The 21,256-nt window shown below is 42.7% G+C and overlaps 3 protein-coding genes across 4 annotated transcripts; 2 read left to right on the top strand and 1 right to left on the bottom strand.

The window, feature by feature from the left end:
- Positions 1-45: 45 nt before the first annotated feature.
- On the top strand, positions 46-4,468 carry LOC135587553 (uncharacterized). Its single transcript, XM_065079112.1, has 3 exons — positions 46-183; positions 256-402; positions 3,336-4,468. The coding sequence occupies exons 1-3, from the start codon at positions 46-48 to the stop codon at positions 3,423-3,425; spliced, it is 375 nt and encodes a 124-aa protein (XP_064935184.1). The 3' UTR covers positions 3,426-4,468.
- Positions 4,469-5,148: 680 nt separating this feature from the next.
- On the top strand, positions 5,149-8,738 carry LOC135585792 (protein DETOXIFICATION 56-like). Of its 2 annotated transcripts, XM_065079111.1 has the most exons (3): positions 5,149-5,220; positions 5,490-5,585; positions 5,719-8,738. In XM_065079111.1, the coding sequence occupies exon 3, from the start codon at positions 6,966-6,968 to the stop codon at positions 8,595-8,597; it is 1,632 nt and encodes a 543-aa protein (XP_064935183.1). In that variant the 5' UTR covers positions 5,149-5,220; positions 5,490-5,585; positions 5,719-6,965; the 3' UTR covers positions 8,598-8,738. The 2 variants fall into 2 exon arrangements, with proteins under 2 accessions (XP_064935183.1, XP_064935182.1); XM_065079110.1 differs by having other exon boundaries at positions 5,490-8,738.
- Positions 8,739-8,902: 164 nt separating this feature from the next.
- LOC135587552 (brefeldin A-inhibited guanine nucleotide-exchange protein 2-like) lies at positions 8,903-19,749 on the bottom strand. Its single transcript, XM_065079109.1, has 11 exons — positions 18,231-19,749; positions 16,022-16,339; positions 15,521-15,863; positions 15,014-15,436; positions 14,640-14,926; positions 14,233-14,506; positions 12,450-12,940; positions 12,048-12,369; positions 11,528-11,909; positions 10,729-11,417; positions 8,903-9,651 (listed from the first exon to the last, which is right to left on the bottom strand). The coding sequence occupies exons 1-11, from the start codon at positions 19,427-19,429 to the stop codon at positions 9,040-9,042; spliced, it is 5,340 nt and encodes a 1,779-aa protein (XP_064935181.1). The 5' UTR covers positions 19,430-19,749; the 3' UTR covers positions 8,903-9,039.
- Positions 19,750-21,256: the final 1,507 nt, after the last annotated feature.

The following is a 21,256-nucleotide window of genomic DNA, read 5'->3' on the forward strand; positions in this document are numbered from 1 at the left end:
CTTCTGCGTTTGTGTAATTTCCTAGGGTCTGTTCCTTTTCTTGCTATGAGGAAATCCATGAGGAAATCCAAGTTCCACAAGGACAAGGATATCCAGATTGAAGGAGCAGTCTTTCGAAGTCTGAAAAATGGGGATCAGAAAGAAGAAATACTCTTGGAGTCCTTTTATGCAGGACAGTCAGAGGTAATGAGTTACAGCAACAAGCTCAAACATCCATCGTTTGATAATTACACAGAAATCTCATCTGTTTTGCAGATGAAACGAAGTAATACTATGAAAATACAAGTGAAGCTTGAGACACCTGATCGGCTAAAAACTGTGAACGATGAGAGCAATTTAAAAATGAACCTTGCATCTCAAGGTGGTGTAAGTGACAGCAGAAAAGAATCAAGTATAGATCAGGTATCTTATCGGGTCATGCTAAAACTGTTAGCTATGTAGAAATTAAATGAAGCTGAAATCAATGTAACTTTTAATTTTGCTGGTTAACCATACAAGTTATTGGGATCACATACCCTATGATAGAAGGCAAAAGACATTTCTTGTACATTTTTCCGATGCCGATATCATTCATCTATGAACAAGATAGCAAAATGAATTGATGTAGTAGTTCACCGGACCATTGACATGTGAGTTTATGCTTTTCATGTAGATAAGTGAAATTGAATAAACTGTGTCTTGACTGCATCTGTGGGGAAAGAAATGTGGAAGCTGTATCTAGATAAAAGATAAGAAAATAAGAAAAGGCATGCTGGCCATAGTAAAAGCCACCCTCTCATGGATTAAGATTCAGGTGCAGTACTATAATAAATAGAGCTCTGATTAGCAGAATTTTACAGCATAAGATTTTCTTTTCTTTCTTTTTAAAGAAATGTTACATAATAAAACTATATATAAAGAGACAGATCTTCCAAAAACATGAGTTCTGATTTTCCCAGCCAACCTATGCCTAAGAACAGTCTCATAGGCCATTATCTTAGATAAAATAGGATTTTGAACAATTATAAAAAGATCAGCCAAATGATTTAGAAAGCAAATTAAGATTTCGGATTAGGAACTATAGACCTAATCTAGAATTTTGGACTGCTTCAATATCAGAATTTCCGGTAAGACAGTTAGGGGTGCTGCCTAGGTTGGCTTAGCTCGGTTAGAGCTGTTCTCCTTGCTTGAGTTAGGAATACAATGATAAGCTGAGCCATATTTAACCCTTAATAAGATCACAATGTAATTTGGATCACATGGTTAATTTGGTATTGTCTAGCTCAATCAAAATATGGAAGAGTGATTCATTGCAAAGATCATAGATAGGTACGGAAACAATTCCAAGACCAAAAAATCCAATGTACTATAGAACATTTAATGACAAAAGCTTTGAGGATTGGTACCCAATTTATACCATCTTAGGAGTAAAAGTTGAAGAAATGATAATTTAAATTGAGTTGCAATTAATGCTTTTGAAATTGAAATGTAAAATTATGTATAGGTTATATGAACTTGAGAAATTATATCACGAAGAAAAAGCTTGTGTTCGTTATTTATTAGGTGATAGATCATCAATACCATCGACTGGTGAGCCGGCACGATTGGTTCACCATCGAAGTTGCAAGTTCATCCTTGTGTTCTCCTCTGTGATAATGCGGGATTGCTGACATGGTAAACTGACATAGGAGGTTCGCAAGGGAGGTGGTTCGTCGAGGTCAATCTGGCCTTGGAGCGGTGAGACCGAGTAGAGGAACCAGGATCTGCTTGGCTACAAGGTCCTCTCTTCGGACGAATGGGTTATCCTCCGGTCGAAGGGTTGCCTCGTGGCTGTGAGGCTGTGTCCTGACAGTAGAGTCGTCTCCTGATCGTCGGTGGTCCTGCACCGACGGACCATCAATACCGTCGTGCCTCGGTTCATCTAGGACTAGGCCGACCTAGCAGCAGCGGAGTTGAGGCCTCGGATCATTGATACCGTCGACTGGTGAGTCGGTACCGTTGGTTCACTACCGAAGGTGCAGGTTCATCCTTGTGCTCTACACCGTGCTGATGTGGGAGTGCTAACGTGGCAAACCGATGTAGGAGGTCCGCAAGGGAGGTGGTTCGCCAGGGTCGATTTGGCTTTGGAGTGGTGAAACCAGGATCTACTTGACTGTGAGGTCCTCTCTACGGACGGATGGGTTGTCCTCCGATCGAAGGGTTGCCTCGTGGCTGCGAGGCTGCGTCCTAGCAGCGGAGTCGTCTCTTGACCGTCGGTGGTCCTTCACAACAGGTGTGCGCTGGGGGCTTCCTGGCTCAACCCCTCTGATGCTTAAGTCAGCGAAAGGCGGAGGGGGAGGAAGACAACAATATTAGCTGTGTAAATGAGAAAGTAGAGAGGCTATTGTCTGCTTGGCCCCCCTTGAAACTTAAATTAGTTTTTGTGGATAGTGAATCCTATCCCCCCGGCATCCACCTGGGGGTGGTTTTTATACCTTTCATAGGAAGTCAGCTCCCCTATGCTTGTTGGCGTCCACCAACTTTTCCAGCGGGCGGTTTGTTTGTTCCGGGGCCATCCTCTTAACCCCATGCCTTGTGGGGTTGTATCCTCGTTGGCAAGCTTCGCTTGATTCCGAACGGCGTGGATTTGCTATGTGCCGCTTCGAAGCCGACCAGCATCGCTTTTGAGCTGAATTGCATCGCTTCAGGACACAACCGTTCCTGAATCAATCTGTGTTGTTTCGCACTGCTTTGAGATATGTGCGCTACTTTCATTGGAGTGGCACCATGTGTGATTTGAGGTGGCTGCCAGTTGGGTGGTACCAAAATATGCTCTATCATTAGGGAAAGAAGAAATAGTATCAAGATTTAATTTATTCAAGTTAAAATTTTAAAGGAACAATGAATTGTACAATATCTTTGGAAGATGTAGATTTATGGCTCTAGATTGAGGTGGTTTAGGTGTCTATGGACAGAGTTAGTGAGGGCAAATTGTATAGAAATAAATTATTTTGGCATGTAAAAACAAGGGGGAGGATGTGTTCACAGGATTTAGAATGAAAAGCTACATAGATTTGTATCATATCGAGCATCTGAACTATCTTAGGTTGTTTAAGTTACCAAACCCCCCAAACCTGAGCTTGTCCTGGACTCAAGTTGGGTCAGGATTTCTTGCAAACCAGCTTGATTCCTCTTTTGGACAAAACACTATTCATTGTAGGTCGTGGTTGGTTAGGATTTACCCACATTACATCTTTAAAAATAAACCCCTCTCTCAGCTTGTTTTTCTTCCTCTTAAGTTTCACCACTTTATTGTTAGATTTGAAATTCTTTTATACAATGCTGTGGGTAATACATTTCGTTTGAATGTTTACCAGGTTCGTGGCAGAGCCATATATTGTTTTAAACAACCCAAGGATGAGAGCAATTTTGAAGGGTGTATAGACAAGCTTCTTCTGATGTTTTAATGGACTTGAGAATTCCAAAGCCTGCCACAGGTGACCTTATAAGTGGTTATTTTGCTGGATGAACATTAACGTCAGACCTAGATGATGCACTAAAACTAACCATTAAAGCAGACATAAACGGGGAAAAAGTGAAGGGGCTGATGGCCTATCGACAGGAATGTAAATTTCTCGTCTCTTAGTTCTGCTGGAAAGTTGCATGCTGTAGGTAGCCAACGACCTGTACAGCTATTGAATTAGTTATCTGAGAATATTCGTGACAAGCAAAATAAATCCAGTTTGCCAAATCACAGAATTGTTTCAGGATGATAGAAGCGAGTGTAATGAAGTTGAAGAAGTAATAACTTCAAGAACTGGTGACCCTCAGAAGCATAATGATGGAGTGGAGGATTCAGCAGAACATAGGCTGCCTGGAGACAAGATGGTTCAAAGGGTTCTGATGAAGCTGCAAACTCAAAATCCAAAGATTTAAACGCCTTGATTCCTGGTATATTGAACTTGGCACTGGGTTTCATAAAGGATTCTTCAACTTCACATTTGCCTGTTGTCTTGAAATCATTGATTTTGGACGAAACATGCCTCCTGCTCCATCATCCTCAGCTCGTAAGGCTAGTTAATCAACCAAGCAAACATAAGGAAAGATGACAAGTTATGTTGCCAAAACACAAAGTGGCACCAATTCCAGGTGAAGAAAATATGGGAGAGGTTTCAGAAAATTCAGCAAAAGGTCACTAAGTTAACTATTTTCTGGATTTAAAGCATCACAAAGTTAGTTGAACCTTTCATAATTTTGCCTATGAGCATATGGTACCGGATTTAAAGGAAGAATTTCCTTTTTAATTTGTGAAAGCTTTGGGCAAAGAGGTCATGAGTGATGATGTGACTTGTTCATTGTACTCTCAGGTTGATTTTGTTTAACCAAACACAACTCAAACGAATCGAGCAGAGCAATCAACCAGCTCCATGTACTCTTTGTCAAAAGGGTGAAGTACCCCTATTCTTATACAATTACCTGCTTGATGTAATTTTGCAACGAACTTTGAGTGACAAAGAGGTAACACCAAACTGAATGTAGTTACCAGTTCATCTAATCCTATTTCATCAGGCTATTAAGTTCTTTCCCTTTGTCAGCTTGCTCTACTGTTGTATCAAGGACTAAATAGCTCTCACAGAGTTCCCAGGATGCCACGTGTCTGGCAAGCTGCTGGCTTACAGCCGACTTCCGCCATTGGTAGTGTCCAGAGGAAAGGACGAAGCTTTGGTGAGTGATCCTTGTTTCATTATACCTCTATTTTAACCGTATATTTAATTCCATTTCCTTGATTAACTATCAATGTATGTATCATCTTCATGCCAAGTTTAGGGTTAGCCTAATGCGGTTTTAGTTCTTTTCAGGTGTTCCGAAGGAAAAACAAAGTAGATGTAATGAGAGATGTTATTTGCAATTCTCAGATTTAAATGGTGAGAACAGAGAAAGGGGTAGGATGTTAGGCCAGAAATATCAGCAGTCACCCGATGACTTGACAATAATTCTTGCTTCTGGTGAAGGTGGAAAAAGTGACCTGTTTTCCTCCTTTGAGGTTAGTGAACAGACATGGAGCTCACCTGGTGATGTTCCCTGAGTATATCTTGCACTTTGCCTGGTAAGTTCCCTTTCTTTTTCGTTTTCATAATGACTTATTTTATGCATCCGCTGATGCAAATTGTTGATACTTATTAATCCGCAGGATTGATACATGTGATTATGGGTAATGACAAGCACATTACTTATGAAGAGCTGTGCAATGCTGTTAGCCTGGTATGGTTTTACAACTCGGTGGATCTTCTTGGTGCTCATTTCACCATTCTGTTTTCCATGTGCTTTTCTCGATACAGTTTTTTTGCTCGCAGAGATTTCAGCCTCAATATTTTCATGTAATTTAATAGAGAAAAAAATAACTTTTGATGTATTCATTGCTTTATTCACATCGAAAAGCACAGGATTGTCTCTGAGAAATGACTTTTATGTGTAGCAATTTCTTGCGATGCAATGACAGTTTTCCACTTCTTGCCTCTCTGAAATTACAGGTTCATAAAGGGAAGGCACTCGCTCAATCGGAAGCTGTACAGTTTGTTTTCCGCACCGAAACAGACAGAGCTCTGAACTTCTGATCCTTTCCACAAGTATATTCTTTTCCCTTGAAAATCACTTCATCATTTTTGGAGCAGAGACTCATCTTCATCAGCAATAGACGGCTTCGCCTTGCCCAAACCACATGCCCTCCTCCCTCTCATGTTCTACCTTTTTTGGCAGCAGATTTCCATTACACAGCTGCCTGATCATGATGGGGATCAGAAAAGCCACGAAGTTGCGTGTGGTTTCTCAAATCCTTTTGCAAAAGAGTTGAGGTAAGATGTGGCCGATTAAAGAAGATGCAGGTCACAGCTTTAGGCATTTCAATAGCGACAGTGAGCGCAGGACGATGCCACCGAAGAAAGCACAAAACGGCAAATTGTTAAAGCAAAAAAGCATTCTAGTTTTTGAAGAAGGGTTCGTGGGTGAGGGAGAGAGAATTGATGGTTGCTTATCTTACTTACACCTGCCAAATCTTGTGGAGGATTGTATTATCAAGGAAAAAGAAATAGTGAGTGCAGATTTTGCTGGCACTGATTCTGGGAGGACCGCAGAGGATCAATCCGTCTTGTATTGACAGTATGATCCAACCGTGAGTGGTGTTCAGTACTACTTCACGCATGACATTGGTGTGGCTCTACAGGCCTCGAATTAAATATGCCTCTGAAGGAGAAGAACCCAACATTCCACTGGGAAGGAACGCACTCCAAGTTCTACGAAGATGAGTTAGTGGCCGATGCATATTGCTAACTAAGAAGCGAATAGCCACGGGAAAGAATCGTCCTCGGTAGGTACATTTATCTATCCGATGATGGTCTGATATGGAGGTAACGATCCGTTCCCGATTCCGGATTCCCGGTTCCCGATTCCTTCCTCGGTGTTCCCACTATGGAGCTTGAATTAGAATCTCTCTTAGTGGACTGATCCTAACTAAACATTCAATGGTGGGATAAGAAAGGAGGTTAGATGGATAAAGATGGGTGGCCACAACCGGAAAGGAAGTGGTTCGAGTGGAAGCCAGGTCCTTCATTATATTATCAGAAAGGAAGAGGGAAAGGGTCTTTTGGATTGGTGGTGGACAGACATGACCAGGGCATTTCCGCAGCGACGCATCCCCACTACGTCACTTCACTCCCTTCAGCTCACCCTCACCTCCGTCATCCAGGTTTAATCTCTCTCAACTGCTCTGTTATATCATGTCCTTTTCGCTGGAGACAGAATATTCCGTTAGTTATCTATAGTTAAATTACAGTGATGGAACTGTACGCCTTCGTAGCAGCATTGTTACGACTCCTCCTACCACTATAGGATTGATGAATGAAGTGATATGAATTAGAGTTGTGGACATTTCGACCACAAGTGATGTATGACCAAAACACCCAACAGAGTATGGAAGCTAAACTTCTGTTTCTACTACTACTACTACTTCGATGTTGGGGAATGGCTACAAGCAGCAGTCGCTTTCTGTTTCTCCCCACATGAGTTCACGATTCCCATGCACAAAAGTATCCACGTATCGTCTTCCTACAAGAGGAGCAAAAGAACCGGAACCCGACCAAACGACACTCCCAACTCATCCTTCAGCCATGAAACCACCACCCCTTGCAATAGAAGTAGAAGCCCCGGCAGCAGCGGTAGTACTACCTTCGTCTTCGCCGAGATGGGCTGCCGGCATCATCAAGCGGACCGTCCTCTCGGAGCTCCGGTCGCAGCGAGGGATCGCGCTTCCCCTGGTCGCCATGAACTTGACGTGGTTCGCCAAGACCGCCATCACCACCGCGTTCCTCGGACGGCTCGGGGAGCTCGAGCTGGCCGGTGGAGCCCTTGGCTTCACCTTCGCCAACGTCACGGGCTTCTCGGTTCTCACCGGCCTCTGCGCCGCCATGGAGCCCATCTGCGGCCAGGCCTACGGCGCCAAGAACTACAAGCTCCTGCGCAAGACGCTCCTCATGGCCACGATCCTGCTACTGCTGGCCTCCCTCCCCATCTCCTTCCTGTGGCTCAACGTCGACAGGATCCTATTGCGCTTCGGGCAACAGAGGGACATCGCCGGCCTCGCGAGGAGGTACGTCACGTACCTCCTCCCTGACCTGGCCGTGACGTCCTTCCTCTGTCCTCTCAAGGCCTATCTGAGCTCCCAGGGCGTGACCCTCCCCACCCTCTTCAGCTCGGCCATTGCGCTGGCCTTCCATGTTCCCCTCAACGTCGCGCTGTCGAAGGCGAAGGGGCTGCAGGGCGTGTCGACGGCCATCTGGTTGACGGACCTCACCGTCGTGCTCATGCTGGCGTCTTACGTGGTGGTGACCGAGAGAGCAAGGCGGCGAGAGGACAGCGCAGGGGGGTGTGCGGAGGAGGGAGGGCGGCGGTGGTGGGAGCAAAGCCTGGCCGAGTGGGCCACTCTGCTCAAGCTCTCGGCCCCCTGCTGCCTGACGACGTGCCTGGAGTGGTGGTGCTACGAGATCCTGGTGCTGCTCACCGGGCGGCTCCCCGACGCCCGGCGCATGGTGTCGGTCATCGCCGTCGTGCTCAACTTCGACTACCTGCTCTACTCGGTGATGCTCTCGCTGGCGACGTGCGCGTCCACGCGGGTGTCCAACGAGCTCGGGGCGGGCAGGCCCCGCGCCGCCCGCGAGTCGGCTTACGTGTCGCTGGTCCTCAGCGTCCTCGCGGGCTTCACGGGGGGAGCGGCGATGGCGAGCGCGAGGGGGCGGTGGGGGCGCCTCTTCAGCCACGAGCCGGGGGTCGTGGACGGGGTGAGGAAGATGATGCGGCTCATGGCGCTGGTGGAGGTGGTCAACTTCCCTCTGGCGGCCTGCGGCGGCATCGTCCGGGGCACCGCCAGGCCGTGGCTAGGCATGTATGCCAGCGTCGGCGGGTTTTACCTGGTGGCGCTGCCGCTGGCGGTGGTGATGGGCTTCACGGCGAAACTCGGCCTCGGCGGCTTGCTGCTGGGCTTCCTGGTGGGCACATTAGCCAGCGCCGTGTTGTTGGTGGTGTTCGTGGCGTGCATCGATTGGGACGAGGAGGCCGGCAACGCACGGAGCTTGGCCGGTAAGGCTTAACGCCTTAGGAAAGCAGAGCATGACGGGACGGGAGCACAAAGAGATGAAGCAATATTAGATATCGCTGCATCTTCCTACCAAAAAAGCCAGCAAAAACATTTTGAAATCTGTCAATAAATACCCTATCCATGTTATGTTTTCTACTCTTTTCTATACTCTATAGTTCCACTACATACCACTGTAGCCTGCAGTTCAAGAGGGAAGAATTATCGAGTTATCTCCAGCCAAACAGGAAACTCTTTGACTGAACTCACATCAGAGACGGTGACACAGTGACGACTATAGATCGATGATGCCTGGAAAGCTAGATTACAACATCAAACCTTTTGACCCTGCCTTTTCATACACTGTGCATCAGTTCCCAAAGATGGACGACTACCAACAAAGTAAACAATGAAGGAGCCAAAAAAAAGTAAAGCTAGTAAATCGAAACGAATCATGGTCAACATGCCCGAAGCAAGACTGGACCTACACGTGTGCTAAGCATATCACTTAGCGCCAACTGTACCTCGCTTGAGCCATGCTCGCAGCTTATTAGACCTGCAAGGAGGGGGAAGAACCGAGCCAGGTTCTTTTCCAAAGAGGTATCACCCAATCCGGATATAGCTTGCAGGGTGGACACAACAACGGGTGCCCGCGCTGCGAGTTCTCGCCGTTTCGCAGAACCAACTGGGATAAGCCAGTGACTTATTGGTTGAGCACCAGTCGAAGCTTCACCAGACTGCCCCGTCGCTGTTCTAATATACACCTCCAGCACCTCGTTACAGAGGTCAACCAGGCTTGCTTCCGCTTCTAAGTTGCAATTACGGTGCCGGTCTGTGACAATGTTTTGAAGCAGAACGAGGCATGAATGGTAGGACTCGTTCTCAAGGCGTAGCAATGGAGGATCCTGCATCTGGGTCATGGAACCAAGCTCCTGTAGCTTATATCTTAGGTCAGTGTCACTGTTTACCTTGTGTGCATGGCATGCCACGACGTGCAATGCTTCAAAAAATATAAGTGTGTTTTTTGCTGATATTTGTGCTTTGTACATATTATGTATCTCCATCACAGCCTGCAAATATCAAAGTCTAAGGTGAATTGACAATAATTTGCACAAAATCTAGTATGCATAGTATCTCTGGAATGCAAGTGTTAGCCACTCGCTTAGCAATATTACTAGAACAATAGCAAATGTCAACGTGGACTAACATATTCAGAACAAGGATCAGACAGTATAAATGCAGACGAAATTAGTGTCACCGCTACCTTCTATTTACATCTGAATCCAAAGGCTAGAAGTTCACAAGGAAACAGAGAACTTTGGTTGAACTATTAGAAGATCCATTGAAAGATAGATAGGAACGCTCCATTATGTGCTCATTGTTAGAAGGTGGTTGATGCAAGCACATGGTGGTGCTAATGACATGACTTTTGTCCTCGATGAAATGCAGCAGAGGACACTCAAAAGATCATCACAAAGTTCGTCAGCAGGAAAATATTCATGTAGCCAATCCCATATAGTTGGGAACTGGGGACATTGTGGATTGTTGTTGATACTTAAAAGATCAATCTACGTACAGCTGGTTGTACCACAACTTGTGCAGAGAAAACATCATGCTTTAATATGATCATGTTTTTTTTTAATCTCTAAATATGCATACATGAAAAAGGTCAACATAACATTTGTCTTGTGCATATCTACAAGAACTAAACCATCTAGTAGTCAAATTCTTTTATATATTACATATGATATGAATTATCAATAAAGGACCATTGATTCAACCAATAAAAGAATATAGATTGTTGAACTTTTGCAAGCAAACAAATAGACCATTTCGAAACATCTGAAGTTTTATAAATGAATCCTTTCTTACTTTCCATTAGAGCTGGTTAGCCTTTTTCCTTTCTTTTGCTTCATATTTTCTTTTCTTATGTCTTTTCCCTCATATAATCATTCCTTCCGCACACACAAGCACACATGTGCACAGATGAAAACCAAGCTCTTGCAATATACCTTGAGGTAGGATAGGCAATATGTTATCCCTCTAACGAAGCTTCATTATGCATTTATATGGGATGTTTTCATGATGTCCAAAGAGGCCCAAAAACCAAGTGGCAATCAGAATAATATTGAATAAAAGACACTGACCTGAATTAAGAGAAGTTGAACAGCAGCACGACACTTGGCATCACCAATTGCAAAATACAGATTTCTTGCTCTAAGGCCTTCAAAATCATCATCTGCAGATCCTCTGGATTCACCATTATCTTGTCTCAGAGAAGAATTCCCATTTTCTGATGTGGCGCTATCAAGATAAGCTCCAGATGAAATATATGAAAAATCAGGGAGAGTAGCTTTAGCAGCTTCTTTCAAAGACAGAACCACAACTTCCCACTTGGTCTCAACAAATAGAGACCCTGCATTGCTCATTAACCGAACAAATGCTGTAATGCCAATGCCAGCAAGACTTTGATGGGGACGCTTAATAAAACTTGTTAGCAAAGTCAAGACCTTTTCCAAAAGTGGATTTACTGTGTCATAAAATTTCACAAACAGATCCACAACTAGCTGAAGGGCCAGCTTGCATGTCTCATAAAGCCAAGCTTCTTGATCTAGCTCTGCTGTATCATTTTCTAACCCCTGTCCTTGCAAAGTTGCCCCAGAGGGATCAACGGCATGCCTTACAGAGTCAAATATAGGGAACAGGACTGAGTCAAACACTTTCTCCCACAAGGGCAATGAAAAATGATTACCATAGTTTCGTAGTGTATCAAATAGCACCTGCAAGGCACTTTGTCTGATGTCAGGTCTTAGGTCAAAGGTAAGTTCTGATAAACCTGCAAAAGCAACAAGAAAAAATTTAAGACAACCCTGGTAAAAGGTTCATTTACAAGTATCATAGGATTTTTTTGATAACCTAGAATAAGCAAAAAGGAATCTGTCTCACCTGCTAAGAGTGGGAACCATAAGTGTAGGTGATCATCCTTATTGATGATCGATGGAGGATCTTGTTTTTCATCCTTTATAATGTGAGGTGAAGGCGGACCAATACTCCCAGAAGCCTCCTTATCCTTAAATCTTGCAGAGGCACCAATGTCTCCTTCGGCAAGCTTAGCCGCACAGAACCGAAGAAAAGCAATTGCATTGAGACTAATGTCTTTGTTAAACCTACTATTAGTAAATGCAACGAGGCAATTAACACAATCCGTGAAGGTGGTAGTTTCAGTCTCAGTTATGTAGGGAAAGTAATCCCTTAAAATCTTCTCAATGACCTCAAAGGCCAGAAGTACTATATTTTTGTGATCATCATATGATGCTGTAGCAAAAACCTGCAAAATACATCATTCACTTAGTTAACTGATGGGCTTGAACTGTTGAACATGTGAGACAACAACTAAATATTCTGAAAAAAAAATGCCATGCTAACTCCCCATCAATTTTGAAATCAATGGAAAGAAGGAAAGTACCATGAACATGCTTTTCCACCCAGACTTGACATTACTAACACGAGCCAACACCATTTGAGAGACACATCTGATGATCAGCTCTCTGATTTCAACAGCTCTGCTTTTCCTCATAACAATGACAAATGGTTTCATGAATTCATTTTGGAAGTTATAGTTGGCCAGTTCTTTTCGCTCCAAGAATTTCATAGATAGCTGGCGCAAGGAATCCATCGCAAAGATTGCAATTGAAAGGTTCTCAGAGCAGCCAATGGTAACAAAAAATTCAGACAACACATTCCAAATGCTTGACCACACAAGCCTGATACGATCCATATTGTAATGCCTGTACAAACAAAATCAATGAGATAGTGTGCTAATTTTATAGGAGAAAATTTCAAAAGCAAATTCAGGCATGGTTCTTACGTGATCTCAACTATTTTTGTCAGACTGAAAACCCGTGGATCAGATGTAGAGCGCAGTTCCTCCATTGAAACCTTACAGAGGGCTTTAACAAAATCTATTATTGCCTCACTATTTAGCTTTTCACTTCGTATAAATACTCTATTCACTTCAGCAATCCCAACTTGTTCCAACAAATTCAAGTTCAAAATTAAGTTATTCATTTGCTCAGATGTAACAGCTCCGGATGCATGGCCACCAACCCCAGCACTGTCATAGGTACCTCTTCTGGCAACTATAGATGAAGGTCCTTTTTTCTTCAATACAGGAAGAATTGATGACTTGGCTTGTTTAGATTTATCAACTTCAGTCTGTTGTATTGTGAAAAAAGTAGCATCAGGGGGAGCTCCCTCTCCCAGAAGATGCAAGTGTTCAAATCGAGAAACACATGTCAAAATGTGTTCCCAAGCTTCTTGAAGGTAGTTACCATCTTCATCCGCAATGTGTAAAATTGCCTGGAATAATTTTACAAGAAACAAAATTCTGTTTAAAAATCTTCTTAACCGAAGCATTTACTCGACAAAGCCATTGAAATCACAGTCAATTGCATCAATAAATTTCAGAATTCATGAGGAAAAAACAAAGACATGTATTCCTACTTTCACATAAAATCACCAAAAGTAATGGCCTGAATGTCCAGGAACTAGTCTCTAGATTTTCTTTCTTCCAGTTTGCAGTGAATACTGCATCAAATAGCGGTGCAACAAAATACTGATGTTAGCATGGTGGTACTAGCAACAGACAGGCTCCAGTAAGGTGACATATTATTTAACAGATAATCGCTACTAGAGAACTAACAATTATTTGTAGCTTTGAGAGTTTCAATTACAATTTCAAATAAGCAAGTACCATGTGGGAAGTGCCTAGATGTATAAGAGGTTCCTGCTACAGTTAATATGATAACCCACAATTTCGCAGATCACACAGATGACCCTAGATGTAGTTATATGATCTTCTCCATCAACCAACAACAAAGATTTTGGAACCAATAGACAACAGCAGAACGCATCATTTATATGGTTGTTCTCATAAGTTGCGGCTCTAATGGTTTGTTGCTGCTGTTGTTGTCATTTATGTTGCTATTGTCGTTGGTGTGTGTAAAGAATCTGTAGGAAAATTAAAGAAGCTGTGGGATTCAACAAAACATAGATATAATCAGTGAAATGCTACTAAATAAATATCAACATCTTGATTATGACCCAGTCATGAAGCTGACTGATGATGAGAAAAGCTTAAGTTGTCAACAAGGAAAACAAATGACAGGCAAAGAAATAGGAAGGCCCTTATTCTTTATAATCATCACCGTCTCAGATTGAAATTTGTGGACTCTTAAAAAATGTGTGCCCTTGTTCTAAAAAACTTACCATAATAACTGAGCAGCAACACGTGATGTATACAATTAGAACACTGGAAATGCCTACAACAGAAAGGAAGTACTTATGAACTCTGCTTTCAACTTGATGACTGCAACCTAAAGATATGTAATATCGAAACTACAAGATTTTTCTGATAGTTTTGTAAAATTGTTTCAAAGATTTTCGCATTTCCTAAAGCTAATCTAAACAAAACCATAAGAATATATGGTTAACACTTAGATGCAAACCATGATAAATAAACATCATTAGACATCAAGGGCAACAACCTCAGAAATGCATCAAGACATTATCTTTAAACTGAAAGTACATAAAGATAAGAGAAAAGTATCAAAAATGTGAAATATTTATACACAAATGAGGTCAACTCAAACCTTAATAGCATCTATATTTTTCTGCTTGATATCGGCTGCTGAATGAAGGGACGTAAACTTTGCAAGTGACGTAACAAATGCATCTCTTTGTGTCTTCATAGACATCACTGCTGTAACATGAACTGCACTACGAAATCCTTCAAGGCATAATGATATCACAGTTTCATCATCACTCTGGTCAACAGGAACACTAAAGGCAGCTAACATCGGAGCCCAGCACACCTCAATCATAAACCTCAAAATTACCACATCTGTTGCAGAGTAATATATTGACCTAAAAGACAAAGTGTAAGCAACTTAAACTGCACATGTCCTATATAATACTACAATGTTAAATGTGGTCTTAGAGTGGCAAAATATAGGTGTAGACAATAAAAGTTGTGATTGGTTTTTATTTGGGCACTTACTCAGATTTGTGAGCTTTTTCTTTAAACTGCTCTTGCATATGCCTGATCATATCATCGCTAGTCTCTGTTGGTGAATCTCGCTTGCGTATCACAATGTTCAAAATGCTATCTAAGCCTAGAATTCTGTTCGAATTTGAAGATTGTATCTGTTGAAGGGCCAAATTATCCTCTTTCATCTTGATTTCATTCTTGGAAATTCTGTCAAATAGGGATCTCAAGAATTGTTCAGGCAGATCCTTTCCATCATCTATACCTCGATTGTTTCTTATGAAGTCATCCGGTGACATCTGCATCAACAACAATATTAATATTATGACCACATAACCTACCACCAATTTAAGCAAATAATGAGCCTTTGCAAATCAAGAACAAACCTTGTTTTTCACCATTGGATTATGAGCATCCGTATTGAGCAATATTACAGAGTAAGCAAGAACATAAGCTGTATCTGCACTTGTAAAAGCTTTAGGATTGCACTTACAATAGCGCTCAGCAAATTTTTCCATGATGCGATCAATCTTTTGTGCTTCACCAGGCAATCTAAAACCTTTTAGGAAGCACCTAATTGCTTCATCAAACTCCATTCCTTGAAAATCAAATGAATCCACATATGCATGCATGACTTTCAGGGATAAATCTTCTCTCTCTCCTAAATAATCACCGATCAGAGTCTTGTTCAAGCCTGATGCACTTCTAAGAAAAGCAGCTATGTCAGCAGGCACATCACCCACCTTCTTTGCATTTATAAGAAATTCAATCCCTTTCTTAGGTTTCTGATTAAAAAGCGAAATCCCTTCCTGTAATTTATACTTACATTAGATCATAAAAGAACAACTAAACAACGTAGTTTTCATGAAACTAAACTCATGTTGGAAAATTACCTGAAGTTCTAGCTTGTATGCCCTACGCTGCTCGATAGATGCAACTTCTGATGTTCCATTTGGGGTATCAGAATTAGAATCACTTACTTCAGCCGTCTCATCACAATTGCCATTTGCCAAAGTAAGTTCATTACTGTCACCACTGCCATCAATTGTTTCTGTTTTTTGAGACTGAGGATCAGGAATTCTCAACTGTTTGTTCATCCAATCTCCCATTGACCTCAAAATTGCCACTAAACACTTCATAGCTTCGAATTTCATTGTAGTATCTTGTGGTGGTATCAGTGTTGTAGGAGCCCCTGGGGGAGGTCCTTGAGCAGTTTTTAACAGACCATTTACTATCCTAATGAAACAAAGAAGCTTGATATGATACAAATGTTTAACAGCATTTGAAAGTTTAAACCTAGAATGTTGATTACTATGGTATTCCATAAATGAAGGGTATCCAGCATTGCAAATGTTAGCTGATTTCCCAAACGTGTCAAAAAGAAGCAAACGTACCTTTCAAAAATATTTGAAGAGTGGACGTCGCAATCATAATTAATGAATATGTCCACCAGGATTTGAGAATCCACACACAGCTTCTCGAAGAAACAAAGCACAATCATCTTCTGCTGGAAATTTGGTTGAGCAACATTTTCCAAAACTCTAAGTACAATCATTGGGAAAAACACTCCAATCTCTGCCTTTAATCCTGGTCTAAATCTTGATATTAAGCTCATAAAAATAGAACAGGACAGCTGAAAAACAATCAAATGGGCTGAAGCACTGTTCTTCAAAAGAGATAGACATAGATACTGCTTAATAGCGCCTAGAAACCTGCTTGATTGAAAGGAGTTCATCAGATCCAGGCATGTAGGTCCAGTATGATATGATATTCAAACAAGTTATGTGAGTTTGAGTTTGAACAAGAAAAGATTCAGCAGCAATATTGATATTCAATTACAAATAAGTGAATTATTGATGCTAATTAGGTTATCTACAAGCATGTAACAATATCAACAGACACATGACCTCAAAAATATAAATTGTTGATGTTGTATTTGAATCTGAAAGTTGAGATTAACCTTCAGCCATATAAATTCCTTAGTCTTTTCAGACAGGAAGCAGGTTATTCAGATTGGAGGCTGCTTTAAGATGCAACATACTTTTTAAACACAAAACTGAAATCACTTGGAATGCCACACGAGCAAGAGAACTTAAAAAAAGGCTTTGGAAAACTTCTTCTAGGGCAGGTGATGAAGTAAAATTGCAGCCTAAGATTTGTAACTGGATCTTGGTCCACTTTTGCATTGGGCTATTTCAATTTATGATTCTGCATCATGAGGATCCAAGGTTGATGGCATGATTTGGGGTAAAACCTATTACTTATTAACCAAGTACATCAGGGATAAAATAAACAAACAGGAGAAAGGGAGTAACATATGAAGACCGGGAGCCTGCAAAACTCTATGTTTCTATTCTATCTGAGAAACACTTCAACCTTCTTGGTCCCCTTTTGCTTCCCAGCTGATTCCTACTCTTTTGCAAGTAACCATAATCAGACGTAGATTTATAAAAGACAACAAAATAATTTGAGTGGATGCCCTTCCAAAGCATCTGAGTAATAGGAAAATACACCTATACCTCCTAGAAATTAAACCTAGACCAAGAGGAAGCCTGGCTACACCATTTCATTACTGCAACAGAGATCCCTTCCCCAGGCAGTGATGTGACAATCAGTTTTTCTCCATTAATGGTCATCTAAGCTACAGTTGAAAGTCAAAGAAGAAACAAACAAAAGCAACCTGCTAAAGGTGGTATGAGCAAGTTGTCAGGGGTAATAGGTCATAATACCATGCCAACACATGGTGCATGCTGAACTGCACGGGTTGGCACCGCCAACATTGTTATTTATGCTTCAAATGATAAGAAGGCTCTGATACCATTGGTAATGATTGTTTTGGGTTATCATGAGATAGTAAAGTTCTTTTGGTTTAGTTTTTCCTGAAAATAAGACATTTACAGTTAGATCTGTGCTCAAAGATAGCAATTCTTTTCTAAGTTAAATAAGAAGGCAGTATACGAAAGAAAGTATTATAGATAACAAAGGAAAGAAGGAAAATAAGGTAAAGAAATATCATAAAACAAAAAAAGGCAGGTGGCATCAATACTTAAACTTCTCAATCAGTTTCTCACCATGCTTTGTTTTCTCAATCACTCAATTTGACTAAAAGCAACTGAAACTCTACCTCACCTAAATAGTAGTTCCATAAGGTTAGGAGCAAAACAAAAAATGAATATCAATCGTGGAGTCACCATCAGTAAACTCTTAAATGATGAATTCAAAAGGAGCATATTTGATAATTTTTTAAAATCCACCAACCATAACATGATAAAATCCATCAGACATGACTTAAAAATATGAAATCTTAAGCTAGCTTAATAGACTCAAACATAGAGCTCTTGATGACTCAAAGTAGCTTAACTCTTAACCTAGATTGACCTGACATATCCAGAAAAATTTGATCATCTCAAAAAGTTGTTTAGCACTCCATCCGAAAATGACAATTCAAGTTTTCAAACAAAAATGTGTGTCGCCCACCAGTGTGATACCAATTAATCTCTGTGTAGCTAACGAAAACATGGGGCATTGATGAATCAAAACTGGAAACAAAATTTGCGGTATAAATTGGGATATGAAATGATGCAACAATGAGCAAGCAAGTACCTCTCACTAGTCCGGAACACGGCTCCAGCATTTTCTAGCAAGATCTTGAGCAACTCCAAGGCCACAATCTTTCCCTTCATATGAGCAGGATCAACCACTGCCTCCTTGGGAGGAGTCTTCATGGAGAGTTTACAGAGAGCCCGGAAAACCAGAAAGGCGTCCCGCTTCAGCTTATTACCGATCTGAACCTCGGTGTCGTCATCCCTGTCCACCCGGACCTCCGGACCCAACTCATCCTTCCTACCCTCTAGTGCCGTCTTGTACATGCTGATCTCCCAGTACTTAGCGTCCAGCATATCCTTGTCCGTCGAATCCAGCAGGTCCGCAGGATTGGTGTTCTCCACCGCGGTGGACACAAACGCGCCGTCGTGCTTGCTAGCGGACGCAGTCCTGGCGAGAGGGGTCGAAGGGTTAAGCACCCCGTCGATGTCGCTAATGATCTTTGTGATGAAACCCTGGACGAAGTTGACGTCGGCAGCCGCGACGGCAGCGGATCGGTCGGCGGGCTCCATAAGCTCGGCGACGACGATGGGCTGGACGGGGACGGTGGAGGAGTCGGCCTCCATGCGGCGGAATACGATAACGAGCATCTGGATGAGGGAGGCCTTGGCGGTGGCCTGGTTGACAGGGTTCTTGCTGCCGAGATAGAGGTCGTAGCAGGTGCGGACGATCTGGAGGAGCGAGTCGCCGTGGATGCGGAGGGCGGTCGAGGTGACGGCGGAGAGGAGGGTCTTGAGGACGAGCAGTTCGAGGGCGTCCTCGGCTCCCCCGAGGGCGTAACATCCGCAAACGGCCTCGACCAGCTGCGCGAGGAGGCGGGCGTCGGGGCCGCCGGAGGGGTCGGCCTCGCCGTAGAGGTAGGAATGAGCGATCAGTTTCTGGACGCAATCGATAGCGGGCTCGGCGACGCGGGGGGAGCCAGAGGTGCAGGCGGCTACGAGGGGCACGAGGTAGGTCTCGGAATCGGCGAGGGAGTAGACGGCAGCGCCGCCGTCGCGGAGGGGCCCGGGGAGGGAGGAGGAGGAGTTGGGGGAGGACGGTGGCGGGGAGGAAGGCGGGTGGGAGAGGCGGTCGATGAGGGACTTGCACTGGTGGGCGAGCTTGGAGTGGCCCTTGCGCCAGGACGCATTCTTGACGATCTTCTCGAGGGCGGGGACGAGGAGGAGGGCGACGCGGGAATCGGCTTCCGCGGAAGCCATTCCCCCCGAATTCAAGGGACACCGGTCAGATCTGGGAGTGGAGAGGCAACTACGGGGGGGAGGAGACGGAGGCGTCGACAGGGGATCGAGATGAGATCTGTGGCTTCTCTATTTGCTCCCCATCGTCCCTCGCTTCTCTTCGCGAGAAGAAGAAGAAGAAGGGGAGGGGGAAGACTGGATCTGAAGGAGGGAGGGACGCAGCGAGAGGGGAGGGGTTCAGATCTGGTTTCTGGACCGCGGAAGAAGACTTGGACCGGCTTGGGCTTCACATCCAACACCACCACCATGGCATGGGCAGGGCGACTTCTTTGGTGCAGCTACTAAGAATAGATTTGATCTCCTGCGATCCGTTAATTATATGCCAAGAAATAGAGCCATCATCATCGGCCGGGTTTCAGGTTCAACCCGCAACATTGAATCCCAGTCCAATCGGATTTGTTTCTTGTTCCGCCCGAACCCAATTTAAAATTGGGTTGAGATAACAAATCCCAATCCGATCTGATCTTCTCACAGCAAATCCCAACGGGCGGAGTCGGGAGATACGCAACGTGAATCCGCCGATCGAGAATGGAGTTGACTTTCGATTTAAAATGGAGAAAAGTGTTGACCAACACATCCCGCCTTTATAACGACGGCTTCGTTTGGTTAATTTATCTCTTGTGTTACCATCCAAAATGGAGTAAATAAGGTTGATTTAGTATAATGTAAGATAATATAAGATGAATCATATCTGTAGTCTGTAATTTAAGTGGGCCTTGATCGTGTAGCCCGATCCAATAAATGTGTCAGTTAATTTAATCGGTTAAAATTGATTGTTTATCGTAATATCATGATATATATATATATATATATATATATATATATATATATATATATATATATATATATATATTTATATTTATATTTATATATATTTATGTATATATATGTATATACATGTATATACATATATATGTATACATATATAAATATACATACATATATATATATATATACATACATATATATATGTATGTATGTATGTATATATATACATACATACATACATATATATATGTATGTATATATATACATACATACATACATATATATATATATATGTATGTATATATATATATATATATATATATATATATATATATGTGTGTATATATATATATATATATATATATATGTATATATATATATGTATGTATATTTATATATGTATACATATATATGTATATATATATTTGGTGGATGTTGATGTGGATGTTAATGTGGTGCTAAGTCATTCTCGGGTCGATCCCTGGCATGTTTTTTGAGGACCATGTGAACACATCAGCATTCCTCCTTAGGAAGTCGATGAGTTGGAGCTGGTTTGCTTCGGGGAGTGTCAGGTCAGACCCTCTTTAAGGGTACCTCGACGAGTTGTTCAGGGGGCTCCAGGTGTGTCGGTGTCCTGGCTTCCTTACGGGGATTCGGGGCTTGATAGGGGTGCGACTTCTCTGGAAGAGTGGTAGTTGTAAGGTAGCACTGCCTTGATTATCTCGGATCGCTTTGGGATTCCTTGATCCCTGTTGAAGTTGGAAATTTTATGGCCTAGTGGTAAGTGGAAACCATCGCTTTCAGTTTGTTGAGTGTCGGGCGGCCGAGGATGACATTATAAGCCGAGGGCAGGTCGACTACCATGAAGGTAGTCATCGTCGTCTTAGCTCTTGGTTCTTCCCCAATGGTAACAGGGAGGGTGGTGGTCCCGAGTGGGGAGATGGAATCCTCGATGAATCCGATAAGTGTCGACATCATGGGAGTGAGGTCCTCATTAGTTAGGTCAAGCTTCTTGAAGGC

Source organism: Musa acuminata, chromosome BXJ1-8, assembly GCF_036884655.1.
Source record: "Musa acuminata AAA Group cultivar baxijiao chromosome BXJ1-8, Cavendish_Baxijiao_AAA, whole genome shotgun sequence".
Taxonomy (NCBI): Eukaryota; Viridiplantae; Streptophyta; class Magnoliopsida; order Zingiberales; family Musaceae; genus Musa; species Musa acuminata.

Bases quoted from the DNA above. Each gene is read 5' to 3' on its own strand.
- LOC135587553 (XM_065079112.1), top strand. From the start codon at position 46: ATGAGGAAATCCATGAGGAAATCCAAGTTCCACAAGGACAAGGATATC. The intron at 184-255 runs GTAATGAGTTAC...TCTGTTTTGCAG, and splicing joins TTTATGCAGGACAGTCAGAG to ATGAAACGAAGTAATACTAT. The intron at 403-3,335 runs GTATCTTATCGG...AATGTTTACCAG, and splicing joins AAGAATCAAGTATAGATCAG to GTTCGTGGCAGAGCCATATA.
- LOC135587552 (XM_065079109.1), bottom strand. From the start codon at position 19,429: ATGGCTTCCGCGGAAGCCGATTCCCGCGTCGCCCTCCTCCTCGTCCCC. The intron at 15,864-16,021 runs GTACGTTTGCTT...TTGTTTCATTAG, and splicing joins TCTTCAAATATTTTTGAAAG to GATAGTAAATGGTCTGTTAA. The intron at 11,910-12,047 runs GTACTTTCCTTC...TGTATTTTGCAG, and splicing joins GGTGGAAAAGCATGTTCATG to GTTTTTGCTACAGCATCATA.
- LOC135585792 (XM_065079110.1), top strand. From the start codon at position 6,966: ATGTTGGGGAATGGCTACAAGCAGCAGTCGCTTTCTGTTTCTCCCCAC.